The 24,912-nt window shown below is 42.1% G+C and overlaps 1 protein-coding gene across 4 annotated transcripts in view; it reads left to right on the top strand.

Moving 5' to 3' along the window:
* Positions 1 to 24,912, top strand: part of SH3KBP1 (SH3 domain containing kinase binding protein 1) — a 298,864-nt gene that overhangs the window by 155,788 nt on the left and 118,164 nt on the right. For all 4 annotated transcript variants that reach the window (XM_074359924.1, XM_074359925.1, XM_045516323.2 and 1 more), the window contains 2 exons: positions 7,370 to 7,499; positions 18,623 to 18,828. In XM_074359924.1, the coding sequence (XP_074216025.1) occupies positions 7,370 to 7,499; positions 18,623 to 18,828 (336 nt within the window). The remainder of the gene's footprint in view (positions 1 to 7,369; positions 7,500 to 18,622; positions 18,829 to 24,912) is intronic.

Raw genomic sequence — 24,912 nt, 5'->3', positions numbered from 1 at the left:
AGACACTGCTGGCTGCAGTTTCTGACTTAGAGCTTAACTTGGTCTTGTCGTTTGCAAAGAAGGTAACTTGCATTTCCCAGAAATGTAGGCATCTTACTTCTTGTGTCCATGGAAGGAGATTTGGTTCTCTCAGCTGAGTTAAAGAGATCCTTGAAATTCTTCAAAACTGTAACTCAATCAGACAACCTTTATGGGTGTGGATGGGCAATTGTCCTCGTTTCGTTTTTGGTGTAAGAATTCTAAGGACTTGCACGTGAAAAAAGATGCCTTTTGTTTTATGCTTGCCCATGAGAAGTCAAGTTCATTTAAAAGGTGACTGATTAATAGGTGATCAAAGCATACCTAAATTCTTACCTATTAAGGTGCCCTTTGCTTTAGAAGAACTTGTATCCCTTTTCCAAAAAAGATAACATTAATGTAAAATTTTGTTTATTAGAATTTAATCATCTAAAGAGCCCAAGCTGCTCTACGGTTATTTCTCCAAATAACTTTGGGGTGTACGTCTCTGATTTCCTAGTGCACAGAGATGGTAGAGCAGTCATTTTAAGGAGGAAGGAAGGGTATAGCTCAGTGGTAAGAGTACGTGCTTAGCATGTGTGAGGTCCTGAGTTCAATCCCTAGTACCTCCATTAAAAAGGGTACTAGAGGGGAGCCTTGTTTAGAAGAAATGGTGATTAAATTAAAATCAACAGCATACAAAACAGGCTACAGCCATATAAAAGTAACATCTTTGCAAGTTTAAATGGATTTATAATAGATTGTCATAGGTATGGGATTTATCAAATATTTGAGTGCTCACTCGGTGAAAGAAACTGTGTTTTTAGAGATCTAAAGATTTATTGAATGGAACTCTGCTTTGAAACATGTTTGGGAGGGTAAGATAAACTCAGCTAAGAAGGTAACTAATAACCCAAGATTTAAGTGGAAAATAATGATATTGACATATGAGAGAGGAATTTAAAAACAAAGGTACTCAGCGAGAGGGACGATGATGCTGCCTAGAATAGGTGACATTTCAACTGGATGTGTGGAAGGTAAGAATAGATTAATTCAGCAAGGACAGTTTGTATTGTGTAAGGTGCAGGGCTAGTCTTGAGGATGGAGGACAGGATGTTAGTACAGCTTTGCTCTGAAATTGAAGATGATCTGTGAAGCTTGGGGAGCAGGTGTGGAGTACAGGAAGCAGGAGCTGGCAGATGCAATCACATGGGATTGAGATAAAAAGTTATATTGTTGTCCATGCTGAACTTTTAAAGAAACACCCATTCGAAGTTTCCTTACATATAGCTTTTCTAAGGTTAACGCATCCCCGTAGACAAGTTGTTCATCTAGAAATAGTAACAGAATAAAACTTCAGGATATTGATTCATCAGAAAGGTTATCTTTCTGACTTGGTTTATTATTTGTTCATATTTGCAAGTTGGAATGATAGTAAGAACTTAGCCTAGAGTCATTTAGGAATCTGAGGACCGGTAGACTAGCCTGGAGCTAATTTGAAGGACAAGACTTTCCGGGATTGCTAATGGATGTCTGTAAGAGCCCCACCAGAAACCCTTTCTCCTGTCAGGAAAATCACAGATGCTGCTCTGTCTCACTGGACAGAGTTTGCTTAAGTCTTAAATAGAAATCATATATATTTTCTTAAATCATTTCCCTTTGAGTTACCCTGCAGATTTCTCTTCTGAGGGATACCTCTCCTATGGAATAGCCTTATTCTCAGAAGAACAAAGGGAGGGAATAAAAATCAACTTCCTATATGTATGGAATGTTCTGGCCCTGTCTGAAAGAGGTAATCAGACAGTACATAGGAATTGGAGGGAAAGATGGGCTCAGGCATTTAGGACCTAGATAACACTTGTTTATATTTGGTACAACCAGCTTTCCATGTCCCCAAATCAACTGGGATGGTTCTTTAAAGCAACTAAAATGGAAAATAGTGTAAGTGCTTATGCCGTCAGGAAGTGGTTCCCTTAAAAATATTTTTTCCAGTAATTCCAGTAATAGAAAAAGATGTTTTCCAAAAGCAATTTGTATTTTTTTCAGCAATATTCAAAAGGTAAAACTATGTCTTAGCACATTTACATGAGGTTCTAGAAAAGGCAAAACCAATCATAGGCGATAGAAATCAGATTGGTGGTTGCTTGGAGGTAGAGTGACTGGGAAGTCACACAGGAGAATCCACTGGAGTGATGGAAATGCTCTGTACAATGATAGAAGTGTGGGTTACGTGGGTGTATGCATTTGTCGAAATGATTTGACTTGTACCATTAAGATCTATACACTTAAATGAATTATATCTCAATTTTAAAACCTTTTAAGAACTATCTTAATATTTTTCTAGTTTTTAAAAATTTTCCAAAATTTTCCTACCTAGGGGAAAGCACTTGTGTTGAAATTCTCATTTAACTATTTCTGAATACATTTTTAAAATTGAGAGATAATTGACATATAACATTGTATTAGTTTTAGGTGTGCAAGAAAATGACTTAATATATGTGTACATTGCAGAATGATTACTGCAGTGAGTTTAGTTAACATCCGTCACTGCACATAGTTACAATTTTTTTTCTTGTGATGAAAACGTTGAAGGTCTGCTCTCAGCAACTTTCTAATATACAATATAGTCTTGGTAACTATAGTCACTATACTGTATGTTACATCCCCAGGATTTATTTATCTTATAACTGGAAGTTTGTGCCTTTTGACCCCCTTCACCTATTTTGCTTCTCTTCCCTACCCCCTGCCTTTGCCAACCACCAGTATGTGCTCTGTATCTATGAGTCTCTGTCTATGAGTTTGTTGTGTTTTTTTTTAAGATACCACATGTAAGTGAGATCATACAATATTTGTCTTTCTCTGACTTATTTCAGTTAGCATAATGCCTTCAAGGAACTAGAAAAAGAATAAACTAAGCCCAAAGTTAGTAGAAGGAAGGAAATAACAACGATCAGCAGAAATAAATGAAATAGAGACTAAAAAAGACAATAGCAAAGATCAATGAAAATAAGAACTGATTTTTTGAAAAGATAAATAAAATTGGCAAGTTTTTAGCTAGACTCACCCAGAAAAAAAGGAAGGGAACCCAAATAAATCAGAAATGATTTATTTCAGATACAACTGATACCAGACATACAACTGATATCACAGCAATACAGGTGATCGTAAGAGACTATCATGAACAATTATCTACCAACAAATTGGCCAGCCTAGAAGAAACCGATGAATTCCCAGAAGCATATAACTTACCAAGTATGAATACATTTTGAGGGAACTTTTAGTCATGTAGAGATGTGGGCCTTTCCTTAAAGCTTGATTTGTCCATTTCTCTTTCTGGAAAGAATGCTAAAACATCTCTTGGAGCAGTGACGCTGACTGTTTGCCCATGTGCCTCTCCCTCTCCCATGCATTCCTCACACCTGCCTCTCCAGTGTGCTTCTGCCTGAGGTTGGGTAACAAAAGGTAGTTGGATGTAAAAAGCTATTGCAGCCCTTAAATGGAGTTTTCTGTCTCGCTACTCATACCCTGAAGTAGACTTTAGACTTGGTGAATCTGTTGTTCCCTTTCTTGGTACAATTGGCAGGTGAAACTTCAACAATGGTAAGTAGGCCCTGCAGGCATATCTCAGAGATACCGGGTTGGGTTCTAGACCACTGAAATAAAGTGGATATCACAATAAAGTGAGTCACACGCATCTGGGGGTTTCCCAGTGCATATAAAAGTTATGTTTACACTAAAAATGCAATACCTGTGAAATGCAATAAAGCAAAGTGTGATAAAATAGCTGTGCCTGTTTTCTAAACATCTCGGCATCCCAGACAGCACAGTCATCTTTGTATTCCCAGGCATCCTCTTCAGTGCCTTACAATTGTAGGCAATGTTTGTAAGATCGGGTGGAGGTGGAGAGACTGAAATTCACCCAGCTGCTTCCCCAACTTACAACAGGGCTAAAAGCTAGAAACTACCTCGTTGAGCCCTGAACCCAGTTAGATGCTGGTGATTGTGAAGACTTGGGAATTGCAGGACACACAGACACAAACTGTTTTAAGTGGTTTCACTGTGCCTTTCTCAAACACTCCCATGTGAATCTGCCCTGCTCCCAGCTCTGGGCTGAAGGTGGGGTTCTCTCTGGGGACACAGCCACGGGCTCCAGAGCCGGCTGAGTGGGTCACAGAGGGACACAGGGGGTTTGTTCTCAGCCTAGAGCCAAGGCCTACAGAAGATGAGTGTGTGTTGGCAGGGAGAAGGTAGGTGTCTGTCCCATTTTATTACTTTTCTAGGAGCAGAAATTATAAGCCCTTAGTAACATCCATAGTCCTCATTTTACTACAAAGGGACACATTCCTTTTTCTCTGTAAATATAGAAACATGGGCATAAGCATCTCAATTTCTAAGCAGGGGGTAGGCAGGCTCTGTACGTTCCTCTCTTGTTGTAGAAGCTTCTCAAGGGTGAAGTTTGTTCACCAGTGAATCTGTCCCGAGGTCCTCAGGCAATGCAGGATAGGTTCTGCGTAAATATGGGTGGAATTGGGAGGGGCACACCGACCTGGGTGTGGCGCTACCTAACTAAGAACAGTGGCCAATATAGTCAGGCTCTTCTGGTCCCTTTTGCTTCTCACAGGAAGGAAAATTCCTTTTGTGGGGGAATCAGGGCTTCATTGGCCCCCATGGAGGATTTCCCCCAATTGATTTCCCTGCCGTTCATGCATCCATCCATCCATCCATCCATCCATTCATCCGTCTATCCATTCATGAATGAATGTAGTCACTATGGGCTTCAGTGTCCTTATCTTTATGCAGGAAGTTGAACTAGAATATTGCTGAAGAGTGGTAGTGTGAGGGTAAGGATCATTTTTCTCCTATCTGCAGCCTGAATCTCACAACCAAAGCAGCAGGCTATAGGAAGAAATAGTGCTGAACAGCTCTTGCTGCTCCTGGGGACAGACCCCCACCCCCTCCGTGGCGCCTGTAATGGGAATTGTACCCCCCAGGCGATGAGCAGTAGTTTGATTGTCTGCTCCTCCGCCCACTGTGAGGCTAATGATAGATGTCTGCCGTTTCCCGTTGGCCACTCCTCTCAGACTGTGCTGTGACCGTGATTCGGGCATCTGGGGGTGTGGTGAGGTGCAGACACCCCTGTTTTCCCAGCAGGCAGCCTGCCAATCCCACACATCAGGAGCACTTCCCTCAGGGATCTTGGGCTGGAGCTGCTTATTACTGGGAGCAGGAAGGTTTTAGATACTGTCGAACTGAATCAAATGGAATTGGCCCAGCTGTCGTGCGCTGTCAGGGATTACACCAGGGACTGCTCATTTGTGGTACATGCCCTTGGTCTTTCCCTTCTGCCCTGTGATTTCTGGGAGGGAGAAAGTCATCTTATGGTTCCTTACTCAGGGCAAGCACAAAGGACCCCATGCTACAAATCCGGTGACTATTTATATTCAGGCTTATGGCGAAGCTTCCTAACCATAATCCTGTAAAAAGCTCCTTGAAAGAATAATACATGTCTGTTGAGTTGGCATAGAAACGTGGAATGATTTCAACTGAAATGCTGTTAAATGGTACTATTTGATATTGAATACTCATAAGGTCAGTCACGTATGGGTGCCGTTGTCTGGATTCTTTCCCGAAGATTCAGTTATCATGCAGATACAATGGCCACTCTACGAGTCTGTATCCCATGAGCTCCCTAACACGTGCTCTATTGGCGTCCCTTGAATGTCTCACACACACCCTCCCCTACTTACACCTGTCATTTCTGCTCTACAAGGCCAATCTTAACTTTAATTCCTTTTTTCTCCAAACCTTCCTTTAGCATCCCAGATCTTGGCGAGCTTAACTTTGTGTAACAAGTTTGGTTTGTGCTAAGTCATGGCGTTTTCTTGTCTGTATACCTTGCATTGCTAAATTTTGGTCACGCCCATCCTCTACCATCTTTAAACCATGTGCCCTTTCTACCTTGGTAGATTGTCAACTTCCTGAGGGGAAAAAAGAGCATGCCCTGTACAGTCCTGTGTCCCTAGCCCCTAGTACAGAATCATAATGCATCTATTTCTAACACTGATTGAGTATGTTAATTATCCCATTGTACAGATAGGAAAACCAGGGGTCAGTTTAGTAGGCAATTTGAAGAGTCACACATCTGCTAAGTTTTGGGATGGGATTTGAACTGGACTTTTAACTCTAATTTTCTTTTTTTGTTTTAATTATTTAAGATTTTAAATTGTATTTATTGACTTGAGAAGGTAATACATACACATGGTAAAAAAAAAAATTCCGAAGATTCTAGATTTCTTTCTGTTATACCGTACCATACAGTACACTGAATACTTCCCTGTTCTCAAAATTCCCTGTTATTTTCCCCTAAGAAGCCAGTTCCTATTCTGACTTCTGTTATTCTGTTAGTGGCTCCATCACAAAATCTTGGGATGACTTATTTTTCCATTCATCTCAGCTAATTGGTTGTTAAAGACCAGCTTATGCCTCACAGGTCCTCCAATCTGTACCTGCCTTGTTCATTCTCACCCCTTCCCCAAATCCAGCCTTCACTCCCCCACCCAGATGACTGCCGTCTGGCTGCCCTTCCAACCTCCCTTCATCCCATATTAGTTCATCTCAGGGTAATCTAGAACCTTCTAGAAACCTGCAGGGAGTCCTTCTACCTTCTGATTGAGTTCATATTCTCCACAGATTCTTAACTGCTTTTGTTAGGCTGTCTAGTTCATTTTGGTAGACAGGGAAAGCCATTCTCAGTTTTTAAATAATGGTTTATATGCATAAAATAAAACATACAAGATTACAAAGGGACCCATTTATATTGAAGTAGCTATCAAGCTATTTTAAAAGCAAATTTTGATATACTAATTTATGTGTACTTCTTTATTATAAATAATAAATAATTCCTTATTAATACATTAAATAATAAGGTCTCCTAGTAGATGTAATAACTGTCACCACTTCAAAGTAGCATTGAGTGCAAAGAATATCTTGAAATACCCACAGCATCTATGATGTGATATGAAAATATGATTTGTTTAGTGTCAAGTCACAAGACCTACTATTACTATGGTATGTTACCTATATTCTTAATCAAAGGAAATGACAAATTTCAGTTGGAGGTTAGTGGAAATTAAGTGTTAATTCTTTTCCTCTTGTTTTTGTGGTCCCTAGGTTAAATCCCATTTCCTTAGTCTGAATCTTAAGATTCTATGAGGTCTGCTTTCTCATTCCCTGTTAACTTGTAAACTTTGGGTCCTACAGCTCTTCCCACGTGGGCTTTGCCCTCTGCACTGTACAGATGGGAGAGCAAACTGGGAAGCAACACGTCTGACCTGAACCCTGCCTCTCTGTTCTTCTCTTCGCATCTGCGCAGGTAGAAGAAGGATGGTGGGAAGGTGTTCTCAATGGAAAGACTGGAATGTTTCCTTCCAACTTCATCAAGGAGCTGTCGGGGGATTCGGATGACCTCGGCATTTCCCAGGATGAGCAGCTCTCCAAGTCAAGTAAGGAAGTCCTCTACCATGCAGGAGAGGGGTGGGGGCAACCATGGGTGCTGCTCCAGCCTCCCCTCTGTTCCACTGCCTGTGCTGTGACAGAAGCTCATGAGTATTTTCTTGGTTATGCTGCCTTAACCCACCGTGGTTTAGTGGGGTTATATCCTTGTAGAGGTGTGACGTGCACACCTTTACGTGCACACAGACTCACACTGTGAACGTCTTCGGATAGCTCAGCCTTCACGCCGTGCTAGTGCTCCCCCGAGGTGGCCCATAGTGCTGTGCTGCCATATACTTCTCCAGTGTCACTCACTGCAAGTTAATCATTATTTCTAAAATGAATCAAATGAGATTGTTAATATTTCTCAGCACCTCTTGAGGAACTTGGAGAAATACCGTGTGTGCGCACACGCACGCACGCACACACACATCATCAGTGGTGAGAAGTGTGATGTTCAGGACTAGTGGGTGCCAGCTCCCTTTAAAGGCTGCCAAGCCAGCTGAGAGTCCAGCCCCACCTCGGTGAGCATGAGTGTCCTTCTGCGATGGTGAGAACGAACTCCAGGTCTTTCTCTCTCCAGGGCCAGAAGCTCTCCTCCCTCCAGTTTCTCTGCTGCCCTTTCCAGCTCACGGAGCCAAAGGTCAGGACCGGGAAGCTCTATTCTCCCAGTCGCTAACCCAACTTCCTACGTGGGCGTCTGTGTATCTCTTGTGCCGTCTTGAGCCAAGGTCATGAGTGTGAATGTCATAGAGGCTCGACTGTGTCATAGCGGGTCAGCACTCCCTGGGGCCGCAGACTTTCCTTCCTAACAAGAGGAGGACAGTTTAGTCCTGTCAAAATAATTCTGAAACAGCTTTCTTTTCCATTTGGAAAAATCTAACTTGAGTGGGATCTTCAAGTTAGTTTTGTCTCTTGTATTTAACCAGTAGCATGGTTGGGCAGATTCCCAGTTTGGAGGTAAAGCTGTTTCTGGAATAGTGCTCAGGCGACCTCCTTCACTCGGTGTCTCAGCAGCGCTGGCCAGTTGGCTCAGTGGCTTCAGCTACATCGTTTCCCTCTGTTTCCAAAGTCTAGGACCCCCAACCCCTGAAGCCCATTCCATTCTGGGGTCTGTGGTGGGAAGGACAGGAGATGATTTTGGAACAAATGAAGCATCTCGAAGTGCCTTCTGCCTTCTCTGGTTTGGGGCAAGGAGATTTCTCTGCCAGTATGGCCAGCTAATGACTATGGCCAGGGGGGCAGAAAGTGTCCTTGACTCCGTGATAGTGGGAGTGGCTGTAGCTTCCAAATTGCACATTAGAATTCCAACTGCCCTGCTGTGTACTTTTATACACTGTACCTGGGAATTGTGTCCTATAATAGCAATGCTGTATCTCAGGGATATAGTGGATTAAATGGGGTTTCTGGGAGGGAGGACCACATTGGGTCATTGTACCATTATTTCTGTGGATAAGTGCATTATGAGTTCCAAAAATAATGTATATAAACCACCTCACCCATAAAAGGCCCTCTGTAAATGGTCACTTTCATTGTTAATTATGATAAAGTCTTCGGAGACAGCCACTTAGTATGTTGAAATTGTTTGAGTACTGATTGGTACCAGGCTGACCGAAGCATTGTCTCTGCATTTGGTAATTACTTTGGGTTTCTTCTACTGATGGAGAAAAGGAGATCTGGGGAGGTACTGTACAACATCTTTGGGAGAACCTCGACCTCTTGGTGTCCTGCCACGTTGGGTATGCTCTCAGAGATGGAGCTCGGAGCAGTAATGCCTCTTGTACTTTTGGAGCTGTTGAAATAAACTGTCTCCTCTCACTCCAGGCCATTAATGTGGACATTGACCCTGCCTGACCCTTGCCTGACCCTGAGCTCAAAGCACATGGTGCTGGAATTTCTGGGGCAAGATGTTAGGAGGCTGAGTGGAATGGTCTCCACAATCACTTAGCCTTCCGTCACATGCCTGGAAGGGGCTGTTTCTCTTCTAGAGACTGCCCTCCCCCACACTCATTCAATTAAAAGCCTGTCATTTCAGGACTAGGAGAGTCCAGTCATTGCAGCAGCCATGTTTATTTGTCACAGGATCCCTCCCTTTTGGGGGTTTTGAGGTCCCTGAGATGCATGGTCTCTTAACAAAGATGGATGCTTGTGAAAGAACTACATGGCTTTTGTAATCTTTTTGTATGTGCAGTTAAGGAGAGGAGGGCCCATCTCTCCATCTCTCCATCTGTCTGTCCATATCCATCCATCCATCTATCCATCCATCCTTCTTTCCTTTCTCCTTTCCTCCTTTTCTTCTATTCTTCATTCATTCAACCTTTATTTAGCCCTTCTTGTTACTAGGACTCTGTACAAGACATTGGGGTTCTACAGAGACAAGTCAGCGAAGGTCCCTGTCTTCAGTCAGCTTGCTTTGCGGAAATGGGGTGCACAGATTCGCGGAAGTTTGGGAAAGTGCCCCAGGTGCTCTGCTAGCTGGGTACCTGAGGAACAGTGGGATACAAAGGCGGAGAGAGGCCAGTCCCATGGAGATGTCGGGACAACAATGGTCACAAAGGGCTTCACAGGAAAGCAGATGTGGTTATAATGTCCCTGTGGCTTGCTAAATTGAAATAATCCCCTGAAAGAGAGAGAAATACCATCTCTTAGTGTTCTGATGGGCTGTTCAGTAGCTGTTTAACTCTGATGGTAAAATATATATAATTAGATCAGATCACTTGCAGAAATTATGTATACTGGTAGGGTTTACCTAAGTGGAGCCTTTGGTTTTAGACTAAATCTGCTTATTCCCTATCCCTCAGAGAATGGGGTTAGTAGTTTCAAGATGTTTTACAAAAGAAACACCTTTTTGTTTTGAAATGATTATAGGGTCACAGAAAGTTACCAAAAAAAAAAAAATACTGTACAGGGAGGCCCTGTGAATCCTTCATGCAGTTTCCCCCGGGGATAACATCTTGTCTAACTACAGTAAATGCACATTTCCTTTTATCATCGAACTGAGAAAGACAAAAGTAGTTAATGCACAAAAGATATCTAGCTCTTTACTGTTGTATGAGCTGAACTGTAGTTAATAAAGGCCTTTGTTATACCAGCCCACTAACTACCCTTCATAAATTACAGTTAGTTTTCAAAGAGATTGCTTAATACACAGCTCTGGGAGTAAGTCTAACTCCTAATACTTCCTATTTGCACCATTTTGGTAATTTTTAGAGATCCTAGTGACATCATATAAAAATCCTCTCAACTTAGCTGCTAGTAGATATTATAGGAGGTTTTTCTTTTTTTAGGACAGATAAAACCTGTACCCTGGTACACATGAAGAAAACTTTATTTACAGTGTAACCTTATACGTTTCTTTGTTACACACATGTAATACATACCCCTGTGTGTGCACACTTATTTGATATTTGTACTCTTCACATTTCTACTTCCAGAAACTCTTTGAGGATAGTTATTCAGTTGAGTTTTGTCAAATAAGGGATGAGTGCAATTGAAGAAACAATGCATTATATTTATAAGGAAGTGTGCCGAGACAGCTTGACACATGGTAGGTGTTCACTAAATGCTTGCTGAATCCTTGCTTACTCTGAGGAGGCGTTTTTAGCTTTGAATGACAGGTGCAAATTGCTTGAACTGGCTTTTCTTTTACCCTAATGTATTTTTATATATGGTGGTTGGTTATGAAAAGCGCTAAACTTTAGATCTTTGTTCAGGGTAAGCTAATCTATTAAGGAAAGAGTTACAGCAAATGTATTGGTTGCTATGTTGGTTTAAACATTTTATCTCAGTTCATTGTTAGTAGCAGAAACTTTTTGCTGTATATTTAAATTTGAAAGCATCTTTATTTTTCATATAATTTATGAAACCTTAAAGGTGCTTTTTCAGAAAGCCTTTTATAAACTTTTTATTATAAAAATTTTCTAACATACACAAGTCAACAGAATAGTCTGATGAGACCCTGTGTACCCATCACCCAGCTTCAGCAATTAGCAGCCTATGGCCAGTTCGTTGTAATTATACCACTGTACAGTTCTCCCCCATGTTATTTTGAAGCAAACCCCAGATATCATATAATTTGATCCACAAATGTTTCAGTATGTGTCAATAAAATGGTATCTTAAATACTGTTATCACTCCTAATAATAATAATAATAATAATAATAATAATAATAATAATAATAATAGCAGTTCCTCAGAGTAATTAACTATATGGTCAGTGTTCACTTTCCACTAATAGTCTTCTACTTTTTTTTTTTTTAATACAATTTGTTAGTTTCAATCTGCATCCAAAGAAAGTCCATGCATTTTAGTTTGGTTGACATGTCTCAACTCTCTGACTCTGTAGATTCTTCCTCCATATCTCCTTTTCCCCTTGCTACTTTTTACTGAAGAAATTGAGGTCTTTTGTCCATTAGTTTCCCACAGTCTGCCTTTGGCTCATTTCATCTCTGCCATGCCATTTACTCTCTATTCCTATAAATTGATAATTATATCTCAGGCCTTGATTAAATTCAGGTTTGAGAGATATATTTGGTGAGGGGACAAATCTGCTTCATAGGTGGTGATGGATAGTTTGTCTGGAAGCTCATAATGTCTGGCTGTCTTTCTTTTTGAATATCAGCAGCCACTGATGATTATTACCCAGATGTATTCACTCATTAGGGGTTGCTAAATGGTACCAATAAGGAATTTTAAAAAAAAAGAATGAAATGGGCTCCCAGGTAACAGATCAAGAGTGAAAACAAGTATTGAGTAAATTAGGTAAAAACAAACCCTTGGATGTTTTGTTCTTAGATTATAAAATAATTGTTGTAAAAGTAAAAAATATTTTAAAAAAATTACTTAGCTACAGAAACATTTTAAGTTCTCTCCCTTAATTTTCAGAGGGAAAGTTTGCATTTTCTTTCTATAACCATTAATAACCATGAGATTTCAGTTTGAATTGACTTTCTTATTTTCTTAATTCCTTATTTTTGAATTTTTGGTTCAGATTCTTTAGTGACTTGTCAAGGGAAGACAAAGATGGAGATGGCCTTTTAAAACTGAGGGCAAACCACTCCCATGATACAGAAATGTTGTATTTCATTAGCTGTAGGAAGTGAATTACTTAGTGCTCCCTACCTATAAGAACTAAAGCCAGGCTGACAACGCCCCACACTTTGATGTCTCTATACTTTTTTCTTTTTAGTATTAGCTTTGTGTATGATGTTCTGTTGGCAGGAAAGAGCAATTATAAAAGTGAAGAAAAAGAATTTCAGGCAAATTAGATGCTAGCATAAGCATATGATTTTTTGTTGAAATTTTAAAATTCTTCCCTTTTACAGCATTTGCTGCCTTTAAGTACTAATATTTAATAGTGATGGTAGAGTATTTCCCCCATGAAATAAACAGCGTTCATATTCATGAACTTTCCAATTGCCCATCTCTTTTGCTCTTTAGATACAGTGAGTGTGTCCTCACTCACCCCCAGCCCAGGCTCCATTTCCCATCACCTTGCTGCCAGTGGACAGGGAACTTTACAGAAATGCTTAGCCACTCAGAGACATCAGGGCCATGTCTACTTCGTGATTCTCAGACCTGGTCCTGGGGAAGAACATAGGGAGGTTTTGTTGTACTTGGAGAAACTTTATTGAAATACTGATTTCTTTTTCTTACACTTACTTTTTCTGACACCAAAAGGGCTACTGCCATCCAGTCCTGGTGGGGAACTGGCTCAGCAAACAGCTGCATTCCCTAAGAGTAATGTTACCTTCATGATGGAAGTTAAGCAGAATAAAAATTTGCCCGAATAAAAACTAGCAGCTGTTACTTGCTCCATGGTGTCATCAAAGTCCTCAAGAGCTACGAGCCTAACAAGAACATTGGGAACACTTGTTTCTTTAGATTATTCTTATGTAGTCAGTGATTTGAACGTCTTAAGTTTTTGCTTTAATTGGACAGAACACATCTGTCAAAAAGGGCAGATTTCAAAACAACGGTGTTACCCTATGTCTGTAGGACGCAGAAATTAGAAATACCTGATTCCATTTAATTTGTTGACCTCATCATTTCCAATTCTTTTCAGTGTATTTTCATTCCAAATCTTTTCCAATGTATTAGGGGTGCCGTGACCCAGAAAGTGGACATGATGGTTCCTATGGGATTTCCCATTTTCCTAAAGAGTTTCTCTAAAAAGTGAAGCAGTTTGCTCCCCCCCCCCACTTCCACTCTCTGCCTCTCTGTAAGTATAGCCTACCTTTTCATCCTCAGACTTGTTATGAGGGAGCTATCTGACTGGCCTCCAGTTTGATACTTAGCTCACAAGCCACAACAGAGACTGTTTCTTGGATAATTTAGAGGAATGCATATACTAATTGAGTTTGTCTTTATCACACCGTTTTACCTGCTGATGGTACTCTCTGTAGGGTGTGTGTGTGTGCGTATGTGTGTGTGTACATGTGCACACTCAGACTGGGGCAGACTGTCTGTATTCTGTGTACTTACTCATGGTTCCAGAGAGATTTGGGCTTTGGCCATGTGTGCAGTCTTTATGCTATTAATAACCTCTACTTGTAACAACAAAAAAAGAAGATAATTTGACATTTGACACTGGTGAGTCCTATGTCCTCATGCTTAAGTACAAGTCTCATGACTGATAGGACAAAACCTCAATTAAGATGTTTCAAGAAATAGGGTTTTCTGGTGTCCTTGGTGCTAAGGAGAAAACCCCTTACATCAACGTGGAAGCCACGACTGGTTTCAAACCTTATTGATAAAAACCCCCCTCTAAAATATTAGTATATTTTCTTGCTTAAATGTACTGAGGATGATAAAATGTTTGAAAAAGAATTTTGTGCCTTGTTTAGACTCTTGGGGTAATGAATACCAGTTTGTATCATACAGGGCTCTAAGGGTAGAAGACAAAGGATAGTGGGTGGAAATTTATAGTATGTTTGGGTCACACTCTCCAAAGAGAAGATTGACTCAACTGAGGAATCCGATTGATTGGAGTTCCTCTGGTTAATTGAGGTTTTCCTATTCTCGAGTTATAACATTGAAATGGCTTCCAGGTTTAAATTGGACATAATCTACATGCTGGTCATTTGCAGAGGCGAGCCCCAATTCCAGGGCTCATTGCCATCACGGTTGCATGGGGACTTTGGGCTCATTCTGTAACATTCTTAAATTCTGCCTAATGGTCTCTAATTAATTTTGCGGATGAAGCTCTTACAGTGGATTCATTGAAGGCAAGTTCAGTTAAAGACTCTCCCTCTTCCTTCTTTTGCCATCATTTGCTCTCCCTCCCCCCTCTCTTGTTTTTCTCTCCCCTTCTCTTCTCTCATTCACTGTCAGGAAAGACTACCTTTGAAGGGACAATTCTGTACCGAGCTGCACCGGGAAAGACGGAGGGCCACAGACGCTATTACAGTGAGTGACCTTTAACAGCAGGAGGCAATTGTAAAGACAAGATCTGGGTACTTGTGGTTTTTGATGCAGCTGCACTTTCCCGAGCTGCTCATGCTTCTGCCAAGTGTCTGTGTGAATTTCTGATCCAAGGACATGGACTTATTTGCCTGAGATAAGTGCCGTCTCCTTGGTGTGTGCTGCAGAAGCATTCCCATCACCAGCCCCCGGCGCTGTCTTGTTTGCTTTGTGCCTCTATCATGTGTGTGACATGCGTGCATGAACCATGCGTGCAGAGAAGGGCTCAGTGACATTTGTCATGGCATATGTATTCGTACCAGTATCTCTGGGCTTCTGGGGTGGTGTAAGATGGCTTCCCGTGGAGATGTCACCCTCTCGTGGTTATTGCTTTTACTGAGCGGGTCATTGGAAACCAACAAGTTGTTTCTTCATCGCGTGATTCAAAGAAAGAAGAACTTGGCGTGACAAGTCCATGCCTGAGAGGGTGTTTTGCTTTGCTCATTTAGCCAATCACCACACGGCAGACTTCTTTTGGCAGGATCAGCGTGTAGCCTTTTGTGCTGTGAAATAAAGCTGCCAAAAGTTGAGGGAAAGGAGACGAATGAGGTTAATGAATGAATCTCGTCAAGTTCTTAGAACAGTCCTGCTGCACAGGAAGCATTACACGTGTGAGTGTAAAATTGAAAATAAATAAAAATGGCTCACGGGTCTGAATTGATCAGTGCTGGACTAGCAAGGAAATTATTGGAAATGATGCTTGTATAATTTGGCCTGTTATAGGACTGGCCAAAGCACACTTAAGGAAGCTTTGTTCTTTTTTCACCTAGAAAGAAAGGTGTACATCCACCTTAGTGTGCATGTACACATAGGCATACATAGACACAAGTGAGGAAAGAGAAGGCTCAGATGTGAACAGCAGAGCCACACTTCTCAAACTGTGTGCAGTGAAGTGTCTTTTTATTTCCATTCCCCTGTGGCCAGATACCTGGTCCTGCTATACGTGCCTTCACTACGCATGCGCTATACCACCTGCCCCTCCCCGTGGTAGTAGACGGACCAAGGTTGGTCTGTGCCCTGTTTACCTAGATGAGTCCGCTGGCTACACGTCTGGAAGTCGCCCCAGCACACACTGCTATAAGCATTTCCAAACACGGACACTTTCTGTGCTTGTGTCGCTGTGTACAGTAACGAACCCTTCATGAACTGGCCCCAGTCCATGGACCACACTTGGGTTGCACTGCCCTTGAGTGTCACCTGGCGTTCTGAGCATGACACAGGGACATTTTACACAATACTGTGTGTAATGGGCACCAGTAGCTATAAGATACAGCACCAAACAGATGTGAAAAGGGAAGGCCACCTTTCTTTTCCTCCAAAGGAAAGGAACTAGATTTTGAGTTATTTCATCAATCCAGATACTCAGATATTTAGTTTACATAGTACTTAAAAGTGATGGGGGGAGGGTAGAGCGCACTGGTAGAGCACGTGCTTAGCATACTCAGGTCCTGGGTTCAACCCCTCTTACCTCCGTTAAAAATAAACAAATGAACAAACAAACCTAATTACCTCCCCCCAAGCCAAAAAAAAAAAAAAAATGACAGAAGCAGGCTGCCATAATTTCCAGAGAAATATCTGCCATGTGTTTCCTTCCCAGCCCATGCTTGTGTGGTTGAGTGACCATGCAACCTCTCCCTGTGTAACATAAAGAGTATTTCTCACAATGATTGATATGAAATTAGCAAGATGAGCCCAGAAGGCAGCGAAATCCTAAAACCAGAAGCCCAGTGAAATCAGAGTAGCAGTGGTTGAAAATATTGCGGTTCTAGCTAATGAGGAATGATAAAAGAATCCTTCAAATTCTTCTCTTTGAAGAACTAAAACAGACTTGCCCTAATCCATTTGCCCTGCTGCCTTCTGCTGGTGGTGGTGGTGATGGTGGGGGTGGGGTGGGAGGAGCATGGGATGGTTTCTTTTCACTAACCATTTCTTTATTCCACTCTGAAATTCTTCTTTCCAAACCAGAAAAGAATATACAAGCCATTTATCACACAGAAAGAATCCATACGGCAAAATGAGAACATGTTAAAGGGGAAATGACACAATATTTAGACTCCAAAATTATATCTCCAGCAGGGATATTTCCAAAAACAATGAACAGATAAACACACGGATGGATAGCTAATCCAGGGAGGTCTCCATGTTTGCACACTCGAATCTAGTCCTGCAAATTGCAGCCGACCCCCTTGTGGTAGGCTGTTCCTCATTGTTCTGCCCTCTGTTCTTGCTCACAAGTGCTGTTCTTTAGTTAATTAAAATGTACACCAGGGATTCCCCACCTCTTTTGGCTTATAAATACCATTTTATTGAAAATAGCAGCAGCAACAAACACAGCCATTGTTTAAAGGATTTGATTTTAAAACTTGTTAGCAATTTATAATGACCTTTCTATGTTTTCTGTTTTCATTTAACAGTTTCTTCCTGCACTGAGACTTCTTTATTTGAGTGACTACAACATTTTATGACATTTTATGTGAGCAGTTATTTGGTGTATCATTCTGATGTACTAGGAGGCCACCTTACCTATAAGAAGATAATGTACACTGTGGCTAATAGAGTACAAAATTTGATGGTGTACTTTCATCCCAAGGGTATCGTTGTCATCCAGAGATACACAGTCAATGTTCAGGAGCTATTCTACACATCTAGAGGCTTTTAGAGACAGGCTTAATGGCAGACTTTCCATAAAATATCCTTTGAATCCTGCCCTTTGATGGCATGACTAATGTACTGACCATCAAAGTAAAAATGTATACCCAGAAATTAACTAGAAACAAATAGGCTCTCCTTTTAGGAACATGATTGTGGGCAGATCCTGGGGAATAAAGAATCTGGGGAGGTAAGTGTCCATGTTGTCTTGCTGATAACTATTTTATGACTTCCAGCACATGCCACCGGAGGTCATAGGACAGGTGTCATGTCCCCACAGTGTTCTTATTTGGAAAGGAGTTCAGCTCTGGGGAAACGTGGCTATTAGATGAGGGAAGGATTCTAGCCTCCAGGAGGGCAGCTTCCTTTCCCACTTTAACAAATACAGTCATTTTGCCAGTGAAAGTGTTTCAATGTCAAGTCTGGCTTAATGCTTTCCTAGAGAAACATGTCTGCGTGCATTTATTCCTTGTGAAGCCATCCAAAGAGATTTCATTCTTTTGGCAGTCAAAATTTTGTGTGGTTTCTTTAATTGCTAATATGTTTAAATGGTTTTTAGCTTTACAGTTTCCCTTTAGGAAATGTTACTTTCAGTGCTAATTGCTAATTGACATGAGTCATAGAGATTTGAGGTACAGTATGTGGTATTGACTGGGCGAGGAGGTGAGGAGGGGGTGGGAAGGGTTGTTACTGCACAGATTGTAGCAAAACAAATTTGGCTGAGAACCAGGCTCCAGCTAAAGAGAGGTGAAATGTCACATGTACAGAGAGATCTGCCTTGAAATTAGATTTTCTGAAAAGTTTTGATTCACTTCTTAAAATTAAAATCTGGAGGTGGGGAGATGGGGCAAAACTCAGAGCCACGACTCCAGTGCAACATATTCACACACTGAAAGGAAAAACCCCAGTGCAAGTTATCCATACCCAGTGACACTTTCAGCGGTGGTTCCTGGCTGACTATGAGATGCTTCACTGCTGTGGCTGATTTCTGAGCTCTTTCTTTCCCCATCCCCACTTTTGACAGGTTTAAGGGAAACTACAGGCTCCGAGAGTGATGGGGGTGACTCGAGCAGTACCAAATCCGAGGGTGCCAACGGGACAGTCGCAACTGCTGCAATCCAGCCGAAGAAAGTTAAGGGAGTGGGCTTTGGAGATATTTTCAAAGACAAGCCAATAAAACTAAGACCAAGGTCGATTGAAGTAGAAAATGACTTTCTACCAGTGGAAAAGGTATGTTCGACAGTTTCTGTTTTATTTCAGCATAATGTGGCGTATCCAAAATTACCTCTTAGGGCTGGGCATCTGAGACTTCCTGTGGCTCTTTTGGGGTTTCATTGTCCTCGTGTGCAGCTCTTCTTCTGTGTGGGTACACTTTTCCTCGAAAGGCTCATACCCTCGTTTGCTGCTGCTTTTCTTACTGATCACCTCTCTGTAGAATGTTTCTTAGGATGACTTTTCAAATAGACCAGCCCTTCTCTATTTCCTTCTCAGAAAAGTCCCTGGACATGCTTGGACCCAGCTAAACCCATAAATAACCTTGATACTTTTCAAGCACCCGCCCATCTCTCTCCTCTCCTTGTACGTTTCTCTGGTGCTCTGTGCTTGAGTGTGTTGACTGGTTCTGCAGTAGAGAAAGGGGTTGTGCATTTTTTCTCTCCGTGGTAGGTGGGACTGATTTCAGACTGCCGCAAGAAGTCTCCTGCGTGTGTGAATGGTGGAGGTGTCCCACGCTGTGAATCCCTGGGTTGTTACCATCAGGAAGCTGGCTGTTTTCTCCTGCCCTTGGTTCTGGGTTAGCAAGAGGCAAACAGAGTGTTGCTGCTGAGTACGCGGTTGCCACAGCAACACACCCAGAGCCATCGTGCTTGTGGCTGTCAATGACGTCTACAGTGGTACACTTTTAAGCATCATAGCCTTGCTTAGGATTTGATAAATACTGTGGAATTTTCCAGATTGTAATAAGCTACACTCATGCTGTGCTTAAGGAATGTTTGTTAATTTGATTTAGTGTTGAAATTTTTGCTTTGACATTTGTGCCAGCCGGCTCGGGGGATGGGACATTGGCAACATCTCTAATGCAGGTTTATTGGTGGCTTTTAAATGTGTTTCATTTTTCGGTAAGATGAATTTTTAAAAGTTACATCATCTTCTGCAGCTGTAGAACTTCCACCCACCTCCCACCCCCTCATCCCCCAGCAACCTTGCCCAGTGTCATCATGCATTAGAAACAGAATCTGGAATGGAAACTTTTTGGACACTTAACACCCCCAGAGATGAATAAGGCAGAAGGGGCAGATACTTAGAAATGAAGGACCGTTTCATTTAAACTTCTTTTGTTGAAGCTTCTCTGAGCCAGCATTGTTTCTTTCAGTAATTGATTTGGTATTTCTCAGGATCTGAAGACTGTCTAGTTAGTAACCCAGGTTGTGAGTTCATTTCTGTTTCACATGGTCCTTTCCAGATTCCCATAAATATTTACAGAAGAGCAAGATCCCATCTTGGGAAGGAACGATGATGCAGTTTTTCTTCATTTTACTCAAGTGGTTGAAATGAATAGAACTCAGTCACCAAACAGTTAATTTCTGTTGTTTGTTTTATGATTCTTGATCTTGTTCTTCTCTGTGTAGGAGGACATTGTGTGTGTGTAACTTGTATTATTGCTATTAATGTTTGGTTTAACCACTAATAATAAATTGCTATTATTAATAGCAGTATCAGCAAAAAAGAAATATTCCCAAGTTGATACCTCAGCATGCTTCTCCTCTGCACCCCAGAGCCATGTGTCCAACTGCTGACTTGAACGTCTCCACTTGGAGATCTTCAATTCTCATCAGCTTGTCTAAACCTAAACTCATCATCGTCCCCCTGAAAGCACTCTGCCCACAGCCTTCCCCATCTGAGTAGAAGGCAGTGTCTCCCCTCCTCCCATTGCTCAGGAGAAAAGCCCTAGGGTTGTCCCTGACTCCCATCTTGTTCTCACATCCCACACCTGATCTATCAGGCAACCCTGTCAGCTCTGTCTCCTAAGTGCAGCTGGTACCCACCACAGCTCATCACCTCTGCTATCCTCCTGCTCTCTCGCCATCACGGCAGTGACCTCCTAATAGGGCTTCTTGCTTCCCCCCTCCCCCTTCCCCAATCTAGTCTCAATATTGAAGCCAGGGTGATCCTTTGAAACCTTGAGGCAGATCATGCCATTCCTGCTCGCACGCCTGTAGAGGCTCCCCTGTGAACCAAAGTGAAAATCCCCAGTGAGGCCCGGGACCTGGGACGACCTGACCATTATTACCACTTGGACCTCCTCCCTCACTGCTCTCTCCCCGCCTGCTCCATTCTGGCCACCTCGTTCTTCCTCACACCTGCCAGGCACGCTCCCACTTGGGGACCTCTGCCACAGCAGTATCCCCTGCCTGGACGCTCTGTTCCCACCTGCCCACCTGGCTGCCTGCTCCTCCTCCCTGACTCCCACTCCTTCTGAAACTACCCTCATGGCCCATCCCGCTTACTTGCACTGCATTTTTTGTTTTCCACAGCATGTACCCCCTACTAACAATGTTTTTTTTTATTATGTTTAGTCTTTGTTCTGTTCACTACTGTATGCAGTGTGCTTAGAACAGTGTGTAGCACATAGTACGTGCTCAGTAAGTGTTAGTTAAATGAGTAATATTCAAACTGTATTAATATAGCACTTTAGAGATTACAGGCATCTATAAAATGAGGGGTCTGGGTGGGATCAGATAACAGTTATTTAGTTGGACAGATAGTTGTTGCATGGTTCACTGCATCTTTGTGAAACAGAAGATTTATTGCATTGGTCTTAGTGACATGAAATGTTAACTTCATCAGAATAATATATATACACACATACACATACATGCATGTGTGCATCTTGATTCACGATTTGTTCGCAGAATGAAACCATGTGCTGGCAGTTCCCTTAACCTGCTTCTCATTGTGAAGCCTCTGGGGAAAACATAAACTTCCCAGCCTGCTTAACTGGCTGCAGACAATTTTATGGCATCTGAGAGGATTCAGAGCTCTCTCCACCCCCTGTCGTTGGCGCCATGGATAGTTACATAGATTTATGGGATCCATTATGTTATTGCACAACCTGGCATGGGAGCTGATGAGTGTGATAATGTTTTACTAGTGTACAACCTGGTTCTCATCACTTTTGAGATGATTCTGTGTCCAAGATTTATGTTTAAGGAAGGAAGTTTGAGCTCACTGTTTGGATTCTGCGGAAGCGCAGACTGGATTGTATGTGACAGCATCTCTGTCAGGTGAAGCCCGAGCAGGTCTTCCACTCAGGCTGGGGCAGCGGAGCTTCTCACATAGCTTGTTTGATAACTTGCGTAGGGGGAAAAGGACTATGATAATTATTAACAGCTGCAAGCATCCTAGTATACTTTCCGTTCCAGTTTGTGAAGTTTGGAGATCCATTTTTCTAAGTCGGTTGACAGTGTTGCCCTTATTTCACCCACGCTTTCATCCCTGCCACCGTACCCAGAGTGCTGGGATGCTGACACCAGGAGAGAGCCTGTGTAAAGCACCCCACCAGCAACAAGCAAATAATGCATAGTCTCGCTTCTCTTATTGAGCTGTAAGGAAGGACCCCATTTATGAGTCTTTTTAATACTGCCATTTGGATACGCCTGTGAATGATTTGTTTAATGCACCATTTAATTGAAATATTTACAGATGAAATGATTTAATGTCTGGGATTTTGCTTCTAGTAATTTGGAAGATGGAAGGGTGGGTGGGGCACAGAGGAAACAAGAGTTGATTATCAGGAGTTGATAATTGTTGAAACTGGGTGGTGCATACATGGGGGTTCAGTACTCTGTACTCTGTTTTTGTGTATGTTGGAAATTTCCCTTGATAAAAAAAAAAGAACCTTAGGTAAAAATGTACCATTTAAACTAAGCCCAGAGGTATGTGTTACATCAAAACAGTGGAAAATACAGTGTGGCTAAAGGTGAACCAAATTATGTATAATAAAATTAGAAGGGCGTGGTACCATTATCCTAGCTGGTTGACCTTGACAGTCACTTAGCCTCAATTGGATCATGTATAAAATGGGAATACTCTTTATACTTATCCTACCTCATAGGGCTTTTTAAAAAATGCTATATAGCTGAAAATACTTGGACACTGTAAATGAAACTCATTTCAACTAGTATTTATTGAGTACTCACTGTATGCTCAGCAGTGGAGGTAACACTGGTAAACAAGACCGGGTCACTACCCCTCTGGGAGCTGCAGAACAGTAAACAAGCGATAGTAATACAGTGTGGGGAATGCCATGACCAAGTTGAGAACACAGTCCTGTGCCCTGGTAGCCCTTGGGCATGGCAGGAAGTGGCGAATTGTTAGGGAGGCTGGAGAGTGTGTATTCATGTGTGTGTACCCACTTCCTACAGGAAGTGATGTTTAGACCTATTGGAAGGCCTATGTTTTTAGGCCTACAGGAAGTGATGTTTAGGCTGATAACCATTGGTCCAGTACGTAGTCATCAAGCAAACGATCTTAAGAGTTGTCCAGGTGGGGAGAGCAACATGTATAAATGCCTCAAAGGGAACAGGAAATCGCCCAGAGTATGTGTTGAGGCTCTAGCCGGAAGTGGGGAAAGATGAGAATAGAGAAAAAAGCAGGGCCTGGTGAGACTTGTTCAGGAGTTTGGACTTGACTTTGAGGCAGTGGGGAGCTATCAATGGGGAAGTAGTTCTCAGCAAGAGAGTGACATGATCAGATAGGTGGTTTAGAGAAAATGTTCCAAGCTGCAGTAGGCAGAGTGGATTACAGAAGACAGGGTATCTAGAATTCAGGGGAGAGGTTAACAGAAACTTATATTGGCTCTCCCAATAAATGCCCCCCCAATGTAGGCTCTAAGCCAGTTAATGAATAAGATGAGTAAGTGGATGGAGAATCAAAATACTATTTTTGTTTGTTTTTTTCCGTATGGATATCCAGTAGACTTAGCACTATTGTATCAAAAAGATCACCCTTTCTGCAGTGCACAGACATATCACCTTTGTCATCATTTAAGTGGCTGTGTATGTGTCGGTCCATTTCCAGACTCTGTTCTGTTGATCTGTTTGTCCTTGTGGCCATTCTATACTACTGTAACTACTGTAGCTTTATAGTCAGCCTTGGTATCTGGTAGTTTAAGTCCGCAATCTTTGCTTCTCTTCTTCAAGATTTCTTGGGCTGTTCTTGTTCCCTTGTGTTTTAATATAAATTTTAGAATCAGCTTGTCATTCCCCCACCCCAAATCCTCAGGATTTTGATTGGGATTGCATTAACTCTATAGATACGTTTAGGGGAGCATTGGCGCCTTCCCAGTCTATGAACACGATATATTCATCTGCTTATGTAGGTCTTATTTCACTTTGTAAAACTTTCTCAAGTTATATTTTTATGATTTGCACATCTTTCTCTACTTGTATTACGTTGCACTGTTGTTGCTGATGGAGGCAAAGTCTGAGGGTATATAGATTAGGGTAAGAGCCAAATGGGCCTACCGGTTGATCTCCAGAATTAGGCAAACTCACCCACCCAGTCTCAGCAACACTGAAGTCGGGCAGACCCATGTGAGGTAGAAGGGCCTGCCCTGTAGGGAACAGCAGAGAAGGCCACCTTCAAAGAGGAGGAAAGAAAAGAGCTGAGCTGAAGATGCCCAGTTTGTTTCTTCTAAATTCACGTATCAGAGAAGTCATTTCACTCTTGCAGGAGACAGTAAATAGGGGGACAGAGAGTTCCAGGAGTGTTCAGTTCTGTCCAGAGGCCACGAGTATCCAGAGAACGTCTATTTGGATTCCTCTTTACGTGGAAGGAAGCATCAAGATAAGAGAAGCAGCTTTTCTCTCTAATAAACGTTTTGGGGGAAAATTTTGGAGGTAGAATGAAGAAGTTTGATAGCATGTGGGGGATGGATAAAGGGGAGGGACGACTGGAAGATGATGCCTTGGGCAACTGACTTCAGCAGCTGGCTGGATGGCAGTATCATTCCCTGATTAGAGAACACTGGCGGAGAAAGATATTTGGGGTGGAAGGTTGTGAGTTCAGTTTTCGACTAGCTGAATTTTGAGGTACTTGTGGGACCATCAAGTGGAGGCATCCGTTAGGCAGTTGGATAAATAAGCCTGGTAATGGGGAGAGAACTGAAGATGTAGGGTTTGGAGTCATCCATCTAGAGATTGGGTTGGAAGACTATAAGCTAGAAGGCAACCCAGACAGGACCTTATTCTCATGAATATGGCTGATACCTTGTCTCCTACCTGTGGACCTGAGAGGGAACTTCCTCATCAGGCT

Source organism: Camelus bactrianus, chromosome X, assembly GCF_048773025.1.
Source record: "Camelus bactrianus isolate YW-2024 breed Bactrian camel chromosome X, ASM4877302v1, whole genome shotgun sequence".
In the NCBI taxonomy this organism is placed as follows: domain Eukaryota; kingdom Metazoa; phylum Chordata; class Mammalia; order Artiodactyla; family Camelidae; genus Camelus; species Camelus bactrianus.
Note: the sequence above shows the minus strand (reverse complement) of the source record. Positions and strands in the feature narration are given on the sequence as shown.